The sequence below is a fragment of the Triticum aestivum genome, chromosome 7B, assembly GCF_018294505.1.
Source record: "Triticum aestivum cultivar Chinese Spring chromosome 7B, IWGSC CS RefSeq v2.1, whole genome shotgun sequence".
In the NCBI taxonomy this organism is placed as follows: Eukaryota; Viridiplantae; Streptophyta; class Magnoliopsida; order Poales; family Poaceae; genus Triticum; species Triticum aestivum.
In genome coordinates, this window is record NC_057813.1 from 499,300,405 (window position 1) to 499,310,952 (window position 10,548).

General features: G+C 46.9%; 1 protein-coding gene across 3 annotated transcripts; it reads right to left on the reverse strand.

The window, feature by feature from the left end:
* Positions 1-3,717: 3,717 nt before the first annotated feature.
* LOC123155875 (ABC transporter C family member 8) lies at positions 3,718-10,333 on the reverse strand. 3 transcript variants are annotated; one of them, XR_006477661.1, is made up of 13 exons: positions 9,996-10,333; positions 7,904-9,852; positions 7,482-7,802; positions 7,316-7,402; positions 6,616-7,230; positions 6,329-6,493; positions 5,908-6,202; positions 5,604-5,818; positions 5,213-5,518; positions 4,884-4,947; positions 4,535-4,774; positions 4,197-4,366; positions 3,718-4,094 (listed from the first exon to the last, which is right to left on the reverse strand). XR_006477661.1 is itself a non-coding variant. In XM_044574020.1 (12 exons), exons 1-12 carry the CDS (start codon positions 10,048-10,050, stop codon positions 4,257-4,259), a joined length of 4,422 nt encoding a protein of 1,473 aa, XP_044429955.1. In that variant the 5' UTR covers positions 10,051-10,333; the 3' UTR covers positions 3,718-4,256. The 3 variants fall into 3 exon arrangements, 1 of the variants encoding a protein (XP_044429955.1); XR_006477660.1 differs by having other exon boundaries at positions 3,718-4,097; XM_044574020.1 differs by having other exon boundaries at positions 3,718-4,366.
* Between the last annotated feature and the right edge of the window lie 215 nt (positions 10,334-10,548).

Genomic DNA, 10,548 nt, shown 5'->3' on the forward strand with positions numbered 1-10,548 from the left:
GGGGAGGGGATGCGCGCCCTTGAAGGCTGTAGGTTGAGGATGGATCTGGCATCGCAGCAGGCAGCCATGACGGCCGGCGAGGGAGCGCCTGGCCGCCGGCGATGGAGTTCCTGAAGGTCCAGTCGCAGCTCCGGGGAGGGGAGGTGCGCGCACGTAGGCTGAAGGTAGGGGGTGGAGGCGCGTAAGGAAGGAGGCGGGGATGCGCGGGCACGTTTGCCAGCGTGGCGTGTGAACCGGCGGAACGGTTCGGCCGGTGCGCCGTTTCTAAACACTTCCCTACAATTATCCATGGAGCAATGAAAACAATAGGAAGAACTGACAAAAGCAAGCGGCATGCTCACTCTGGTCGTGGGCTGGGATGATATGGGGCCAACAACCGTTAGTGGGCTCTCATAATGGTGGTATGGTGGGAAAGGTGTAAAGTCGGAGCGCCAGAGCGACACACATTGGCATTGCATGCATGTACACAAGAGAGGCAATCTCAGCCTCTCGGGGGTCCAGGGGAAGAGTTCTTATTCTCAATCATTGTGATGATTAGTCGAGAAAACGCACATGCGGTAGATTTTGGGTCGACTCTGTTCGGCTTCTTGTATGCGTTGTACATCCTCCTTTGGTTAGTTTTTTTCTCGTTTCTTGTTTTTGGCTTCCTTATATATTTTTCCATACCTGTATCTAAATTGTAAACAAATAATTAAAAAATATTTATGTAGTTACAACAATTTATTAACTTATTTAAAGAATAGGTTATGAACAATTTTCAAAAAAAAATATTTAATATTAGAAAAGTGGTCATGTCTTTTTTTAAGGCGTTCATGATTTTTTTTAAATTATGTAATTATAAAAATGCTCTCTATTTTAATAATGTTTTGTATAATTTAAAAAGTGATCACATTGTTTTAAAAAGGTTTGTGTACTTTTGGGAAATTGTTGATCTATTTCGAAAGATGTTTATGTCTTTTAAAATGTGTTCATGTTGTTTTGAAAAATCAGTGCAAATTTATTGTATTTTTATTGTGTTAAAAAATGTTTCTTGAGTGCTTAGCTCTAGTAATTTCAAGTACGGGTTCATTCAAAACTAAGTTTTCCGAGGCTACCTCCTACGGAAGTTTGATAAAATATTCATCACATATCGAAAAATATTAATAATGGATTTTAAAATATATTTGCTGTGTATTTTAAAAAAATCATGTAGAAGAAAACGTCGTTATAAATGGAAAAGAAAACATAGGAAAAATAAAAAGGAATACAAACCGGAAGAAAACTGGCAAAGAAAAACCCAGAAAAGGAAAAACTGAAACAAAACCGGTGAAAACCAGCATAGTAGCGCTGTTCGACTTGAGCCGGTCCACCACGCTCGCCGTGTGCGATTGGCTGACAATCTGACGCGATGGGCGTCAGATAGGATTTGCCCCTGTGTGTTCTTCAGCTCCGCTTCTCTGTTTCTCTCTGAAAAGATTTGCCGCAGAGCGAAAGCAGGAAGCGGATGGCCGCCGCTGCGATGCTTCGCGTTTCGCTAACCCCAGAATTTCGCGCGGGTTTGAAGCTGGCTGGTAATCTGGATCTCCCAATCCCAAACTAGGTTTCCCTCGTGTTTTTCCTTGGGGAAATTTGCTCCTGAGGAGTCCTGGCATGCCCCCATTCCTACTCACCATAAATTGGCAGGATTACTGCTCTTTTTTCACGTTTTAAGCGCCGTCGGTAATCTGCTGGATGTTGTTGTGGTCATCGGAATGAGTAGCTGCATTAGTGGAATGACGCCCGGATTGTGCCGGACTGTGTAAGGTATCTGTTTTTTTTAATTGTAAGGAATCTGTTGACTGGTTGTTGACAGAGAATTAGGGTTGGAGCACCTCGACTGTTTGCCCGCTTACTGTAAAGTCCGTCTCATTGTTTAGTTGATGGCTTGATGCATTCAATCAATCAATACTTCATCAGTTCCTCTGTCGAGAAATGCGTATTTTTAGAAAGGCTTTACTCAACAATTACTCCATTAGTCTTGGTTTACTTGATATAAATTCACCTTCGCGAGTACTCCCTCCGTCCGGATATACTTGTAGGAGAAATGGGTAAAAATGGATGTATCTCGAACTAAAATATGTTTAGATATACTCATTTCTCCGACAAGTATTTTCGGACGGAGGGAGTACTACCCCAGTACCAAAATATAAGATGTTTCTGTAAGCTAAAATGGCCTACCAAAACGTCTTATATTTTAATACAGAGGTAATAACTAGTACTTTCGAAATACAAATCTATGGACATTAATCTTATGCCCTGTATATTATGGAGCAATTGTTGGTCAAAGCCTCGTCTTGACCAAACAAAAATACACCTTATATTCCTGGACCGATGTACTCTAAATGCATCAGTTGCACTATCAAGTGTAGTCTGGAGTTTGGAGTTTGTAGCCTTGACAAAATATATGTGGACGAATAATTTAGATTTGGGGGTGAATTATTTTCCTTATTTTTCTCATCCCCTATAGTTTGACTATTGGCTTGATCTCCTCCCCTACTTTTTCCAAAGGAAAACTCATTTGCTGGAGAAAGATATATACAAGTACTCTGAAGTTGGCAAGGAGGAAGATACAGCAGTAGCTAAACTAGTGTTGATGATGGTTATAAGCAGAGAGCTGCATTGCTGGTTCGAGTGTTAGTTACTCAATGCCAAAGAGGCAAACAATGGAGCCTAATCACCTGATAATTATCAGTTTCTTGTTTATTTGCTGTCCAGGGTAGACTTATAATCCTCCACATAATTAAGAAATGTCTATATACCACCTTGTCAAGAAATCAGAAAGAGGAAGGCACTTGTTCCCAATATCCTGTTAAAGTTCTGATAGTTCAATGCTCCACACCCAAACGGCAAACAACAGGTTACAATGTTCTGATAGTTCCCAATAATCCAAAGAGGCAAACAACAGCTTCGCGGATCTAGTATTGTAACCTGTTGTTTCCTGACATAATTACTGTACTTCTGTCGGGACCAGTATTGTAACCTGCAGTTTCTTGTCTTCGTTGTCACTGATTCTGCCTTAACTTTACTGTAAATCATATTCTCTTCTTCATTACGAATTAACTTGTTAATGTCACTTCTGTCTTAATTTTGTAGTTTTGATAAATCAGGGAAACAATCTGACTACCTTTTGTTTAACATATTTCGGATGCACGACTTCCCCTGCATAAGATACTGCTCCTTCTGGGGTTCTGAAATTCAAATTTTCAGAAATTCGTTGTGTTGTGCATTATTCAAAGTGCTGAAGAATTTGAAACGTGAAAGATGATACAGCTTACTATTTGTCACTTGTTCCTGTTGAGTTTAGGTGCCCAAACCACTAAGACTAATTGGAGAAATCTGTAAGTATGCCCATAATAAACTGGTTTGGTGTCTTGGTATTTTAATCTGGGCACATGTCTAGTCATGATGCTGCTATGCTCTAAGGTACTGAAAGGGATTTTAAGAAAAAACACTGCACAACCTCGCAACCATTTGAGGTATGGAAAGATTAATCAGTGCAGAGGCAGCCATTGATGATAGTGATTATGTTTTGTGTGACCCAATGAGATCGGCCCACTGCGCAGTATCAGCAGTAATAGTTCTTGCTGTGGAGAGCTATTAGGAACATATGAAAAACTATTAGGAACATATGGATGATAGTAATGTTTTGTGTGACCCAATGATTCTCAATAATTTCGAGTTACTTATGAACACACGAGAAAGCATAACTTCACTGCATAAAATCCTAAAAGGTTCTTGGCACTATCTTCATTCTGGACCACATGCACTTCCACACGGTACAACCAACCTTATTTAGGACAAGGTACAATAATTTTTTGTCATATGCCTTGGGCAATCTACTGGCATCTTGACACTTCCTTTTTTGCTTGTTATTCAACAGTAGAACTTACATATGAAGTGTACCATATGTCACACTAAAGGTGGATCCTTTATTCCCTTACGCAATGAATCTCAGTATCCTTGTGGACATGCTGATCTTGGAGGACTCGAGTCAATGCATTTTGAGCTAGTTCTCTCCATCAACCTTATCACCAAAAATTTGCGATCACTGACCAACTTTACAATGTTGTTCATGCCTTCTTTATTTCCAGTAATTGAACCAACCAGCAAGGGAGGAGGACAAGGTCAGTCTTGTTACAGATGGAGTTCAAGAAGCTGGGATAACAATCTTTCAGTACCTCAAAATCTTGATTGAATTGCTCATCTTGTCTATCATGCCCCGACACAGAATGATAGAATCATGTGGAGTTCCGCTTGCAATTAGCCCAATACTCCGCCACAAGCTTCGCAAAGGCTGATTGTTTGTCTTCCAACAGCTTCGCGGGTGTGTCATATTCTAGAAGCTTACCTGTAGAAGTCATCAGCAGTCGTCATCATATCTAGTAAGTCTAGTTATTTACTTATAACTAGATCAGGTTTGATGACATTGCTCGTTTATCACTAGAGATTATGGGGAATGGACCAGAGATTTCATCACTTGATACATGACTGAACTGTTTATAATAGTGTAACGTACCGTAGGAAAGTACCATGACCCTGTCACTGTCTGTCACAGTTGGGACCCTGTGAGCAATAGTTATCACTGTGCAACTAGTGAACTGCTGCCTGATGACACCCTGTAGTATTGCATCAGTCGCGGAGTCGATGGACGCCGTTGCTTCATCTAGCACTAGAATTTTGTTCCTACGGAGGAGAACTCTGCCGAGACAGAAGAGCTGGCGCTGTCCAACACTCCAGTTATCGCCATCATCACTCACTGCCATAGGCCAGAGGGAGCAATCATTTTAACCTTCCGGTAACTCAAACTGTTTGCTATGGCAATTCTTTTGTTCTGATAGAATGTTTAATATCACTGTAATACTTACCAACTGTATCGAGAAGAGCAGCAGTGCTGCTAATTGATCTCTTCAGCTGACACTTTTCCAAGGCCTGAAATGTTCAATGTAAGTAGTCTAGTCAGATACATGAAACTTGAAGTGCTAGCAATCTAGTAAAATTAAACATGATCAGATTGTACATCATTTTATTTCCATCTGTCTTTGTTTAAGAAAGCTCATATCTTCTATTGCTTATGAATTATGATAAGAGAAAGTTCATTTAACATGATTCTTTTTCAGAACTATACTAGTAAGACTTTTTAGCACCTTTCTCGAACTACTTTGCATCCTTTTTTGCAGGAGGATCCTGTTCTCACCTCCCATATCTCATCATCGGAATGCAGACCAAGGGGGTCCAAATTATTGCGCACCGTTCCTCTGAAAAGTGTAGGTTCTTGGGGGATAATACTCAGTTTAGTTCTTAGATCCTTGAGACCAATAGAGCAAATATCCAAGTTGTCAATAAGTATCCTCCCACCCACAGGATCCACGAGACGGAACAGTGAGCTGATGAGTGTTGATTTCCCACTTCCTGTCCTCCCGACAACCCCAATTCTGTTTCCAGCAGGGAAGGTGCAAGTGATTCCTTTGAGAACAAGTGGCGTGTTTGGGCGGTATTTAATCTGCTCAGAAAAAAGTGCATGTTATTGCAACCTATTATTATTATTCTCAATTTCCATGATTATGTGCAAAGGAGATTATATTTACCTTCAAATCTTGCAGGTCTATTCTTCCCTCCTGTGGCCATGAAATTGGAGGCCTGTTATCTGGTATTATGGTGGGAGGCTCTGATGGAAGGTGCATATACTGCTTGATTCTCTCGACTGAAATGATATAGTTTTCTAGGTAGGAATAGTATCGTGTCAGGAAAACTTGTGCCGCGGTCAGGCTTAAAGCATAGGAGAGGCAAAGACCCGCAAAGCCTGGAAATATATTTCGCAAGTGTTCATCAAATCTGCAGACAGAGTTAAAAAAAAAAGGGATCTGTTCGCTGTAATGGTTATGTAGATACCTGGTGAAATTACTCCTGGAGGAACCAAAATAAGGAACAATGAAGATGTGAATATGGTCAAGCTTTGGAGTGCTTCCACTCTTATAAGAACCCACTCCTGCGCAGCAACCGTGTGGAAGAACATTGTCGCATCGTTGTCTATAAGCTGCAGGTTGTTGTGGATGAACCTGTCTGTTGCCGCGAAGGCCCTGATTGTCACCACACCAAGAATCGATTCTGATGCATAGTTCATGACAGGTGCCTTCGTTGTTCCATTAATTCTGACTAGCTCTCTGGCCGAGTCCACGTAGTACCTCTTCAATATTTGAAAACAAAGCATCAGATTTTAAACTCACAAGACACATTTCATCGGTCATCTCCTCTGGATTAATTTCCTGGGCTTAATTGCTTGGATCAATGTACAGCAAAGTAGACGACTTACCTGAACATATACCATGGATATTGCGACTGGGATTGCTACAACTAAGACCTGCCAAGTTACAGTACCCATGACCAGGACTGTCGTGACCACCTCGATGCCGCCAGTCACCACAAAAGCCATGGAGTAAGGTATGTCAAAGTCCAGAATGCTTAAATCTGATGAAGCCTGCATAGAGATAAATAAACCTTCGGTCAGGGACTCGTCACTAGTACTAGAGAAATTACATTTAGCTTGCTATGGTTATACTATTATTTTTGGGAGAGATGCAGTAAAGTAACCGTATATACCCTTGTCAATATTCTTCCAATGGGCGTCGAATCAAAGAATGACATGGGGGCCTTGAATACAGAGTCCATTAGACCCGTAAAGAATGCTTTGGAGGCCTTGAGTCCCAGATTAGCAGCAAAGAAGCTTCTGAGGTAGGCGAAGCAGCAGCTGAAGATGGAGATCCCCGAGTATGCCCCAACCAGAAGAGCATTACTGACATTGATCTGAATAGCCACGGCCAGCCAGTATGTGGACATGATTTGAAAGACTGTGAAAAGCACTTGAGCTGTAACCATCCCACAGAGGGGTAAAACGCCCTTGGAGACTTCTACGTAGTCTTTGTATGGCTTCCATCCGAGGTTGCCGATCCCCTTCTCCTCCTCTTCTGTGAGCTGGGCCACCGAAGGACCCCTCGTCGAGACTTCGATCTCGCTGGCCTGCCGCGTCGCCAGCAATGCGCTCGGCATTATACCGCCATCGAGCACCTGTTGCCCTTGGACTTCGTTCTCTTGGCTGGTGGTATCCAGTGCTGTGATTGAGGACTGATGTGCCGAAACTAGCTTCTCGAATGCGGTCCCGGATTCCAGTAGGTCTGCGTATTTCCCTTGCTGTTTAACCTGACCGCCTTCCATTACCTGTTGAAACAATCGCCGAGTATGATATAGGAGGATCATCGATATTACGAAATTTTGTGCAGTCATGTTCAGAAGATCTACTTACCAGAATCCTGTTGGTTTCAGTCAGAAATTCAACTTGGTGCGTCACAAGAACAACGGTCTTCTCTGAAAGTGCGGTCATCACACAATCCTGCAAGAACATCGACATCAGAACTTCGTGTGGTAGAAAACAAGCTGTTAGCATTAGAGATTAAGAGCCCCCTCCTTACATAGAAAAGAACTGCAGCAGTGTGCGCATCGACCGCGCTGAAAGGGTCGTCTAGGAGGTAGATATCTGCATCACTATAGACAGCTCTAGCAAGTTGAATCCTTTGCTTCTGGCCTCCACTCATGTTGAGCCCTCTCTGGCCGATCTCCGTAAGGTCTCCATGATTGAAATTTTCTATATCCTTGTCCAAAGCACAAGATTTGATTGCCTTCTCATACAGTTCCTTGTCGAAGGGCTTTCCGAAGAGTATATTGTCGCGGACAGTGCCACTCTGTATCCATGAATTTTGTGAAACATATGCCAGTGATCCAAATACGTCAACCTGCAAAACATAATGTTAACATTCTTTTTGTGGAAATGGAGAAATGAGCATGATTTAATCATTCCATCTGCATAAAGAGCATATACTTTTCTGTCACTTACTGATCCTGATGTTCTAGGTATCTCCCTAAGTAATGCATAAAGGAGCGAAGATTTTCCTGAGCCAACCGCGCCACAGACGGCCACCTTCTCTCCTTTGTTTATGCTAAGGTTGACATTCCTTAGCGTCAAATTGGCCGCACTCGCATTCCAGCTGAAATTTGCATCTTGGACATGAACCCTGATATCAGAATTATGTGGAGGCGCCCTCTCGGCACCCTCTTTGATCTCTTCTTCTATGAGAAATTTCTCGATACGGTCCAGCGACACCTTGTACTGGATCATCATTGTCAGGATCTCAGGAAGGAACCTCACCGGCTCAGCCATGACCCTCAGGGTGGCCAAGACCGTGAAGAGGGTACTGGCATTCAGGGGGGCACTCCCCAGGATCGCCGTTGCGGTGTACATCACCGCAGAGACGACCGTCGGGGACATCCAGTACATGACGGCGCCGTAGGCCTTCTTCATCTGGGTCTCCCTCAACCATATGAACTCGGCGTTTCTGAGGGACTCGACCATGGCCCGGAACTTCTCCTCCCATGACTGCAGCTTGATGATCTTCATGCTGTTGAGCACCTCGGACGTGGACCGGAGCCTATCATCCTGTGCAACCATGAACTTGGCCTGGTACCCTTGCAGAAGCTTTGCGAACGGCATGTTGAGGAAGCCGAAGATGATCAGGGGGACTAGACCCGGGACCGCCCCGAGCCTGAGCGCCCAAAAGAGCGTGCCTACTGCAAAGGCGAGCTGGAGCGGCGAGCTCCACGCCATGTGAAACCAGCTGAGAGCATCGCCGAGCCGGTAAGCGTCGACGGCAATGTAGTTGACTATCTCCCCGGTTGAATGGCTCTTCCTCCCCTGGCTGGACAGCTTGAGCTGCTTCTGAAAGATGGCCGCCATTAGCGCGGACCGGATGCGCATCCCGGTCCTCCTGGAGTCGAAGAACCAATGGCGCTGGGACAGCGACTCGACGAGCTTGATGACGAGCAGGCAGCCGACGAGCGACAGACCAACGCGGTGATCCCTCTCTTCTTGGTAGCTGTACCGTACGAACGCAAAGAGCAATATAGGGGCGACGGCTATGGCCAGCGTTCTCATGAAGGCGTAGAAGCCGGCGATCATGATCTCCCTGAGGAAGCACTTGCACAGGACGAGGGCGAGCCTGTTGGATCTCCCGCTCTGCGCCTTGTCCTGCCGGTGGCGGCTCCATGCCTCAGAGAACCTATGTGAGGCTTGCTGTGCGCAGTCCTCGCCGGCGATGAGCGGGATGTCGGCGAGGTCCAGTGCTTTTGAGCGGCCGAGGCGGAGCAGTGGGTTCAGCCACGAGAAGGCGAGCTGGCTGAACAGGCCGGCCCGGTAGAGTTCCGAGTCGTGAACTGCCTTGTCAATCAAGGGCTCCGACAGGCCGTCGTCGTCCTGGCAGCCACGGCTCCGCCGGAGCAGCGAGCCGAGGGCGCAGAGCAGGAGGAGGAAGTTGACCGCCCACGCGACACCCTCCGCGACGTCGAGCCCATAGCCCATGGCAAGGACCTCCGCATTGTACGCGGTGATGAGCAGCGAGAAGAGCGTCCACCAGAGAACGGCCACGGCCCTGGCCGGCCTCGTCGGCTGGACGTGCAACGAGGCCGCCACGGCCACCCACACCAGCCCCCTGACGACGGAGGCCGTGGTGGCCGCCGCATCCGCGGAGCCCCTGAACGCGGCGACGGCGTACGCCGCCGCGACCGCCACGCAGCACGCGGAGACCGCGGCCACCCCCCACCGCCGCCTTGCGCCGCCGCTTCTTGCCCGCCCATCCCACCGCCCGCTGACGCAGGCCGCGAGCAGCGCGGAGGCGTAGGCGGCGAGGAGCACGATATTGACGCAGTCGACCAGACCCCTCTGCACGCACGGCGACGCGAGGGTGAGCCCGCCGCCGTCCTCCCGCCCGCAGGTCCACGAGGGCGACCAACCTGCCACACACACGCACCCAAATTCCAACCCAAGCAAAGCAACGGCGTTAATTAAGCGACGCTGAATGCACGGAGCGTCAAGAATCTCCGGAAGGGTTTACAAGAAGAAGAGGAAGGGAGCTTCGTCCCGTCTTCCTCCTTACCGAGAGAGGCCATGGCCGGATCGCCCAGCTTATCGGCCGTCCCTGCGCCTCGCATGCAGCAGCGGCCGACGCGTCGCCTATTCCTGGGCAGGAGACGAGGAGGAGGGAAGGAAGCCACTTGTTTATATTATAGCAGCACTAGCGGAGTGCAGCAGCGTGTGCGTTCACGTATATTCGCACGCGGGTACGGACAGGCGGAGGATTTGTCTGAGATCGATAGCGGAAGAGAAGTGAAGAGAAGACCACTCCGGACTGTGGTGGCCGGAGGACGCCCTGCAAAACTCGGATTTGTCCGCCGTCGCTTTCAGGCGCGGCGTTGTTGAGCCGAACTCGTGTGGGGAGGTAGAAGAAGAGCAGGTCGCACGCTGGCGGCCTCGGCGTCTCCTTGTCGTTTTCCTCGTACAGGCACTGGTTGGTTGCGGCTGGTGAGTCTGCGTATGGCGTGACGTGGCGACGGACGGCTGGCATGGCAAGGCCAGGCTAGGCGCATTCACTCCGTCGTGGCTACTGGTCGAGGTCTGGCACCAAATCGATGTGAGCCGTCAATTTTTCA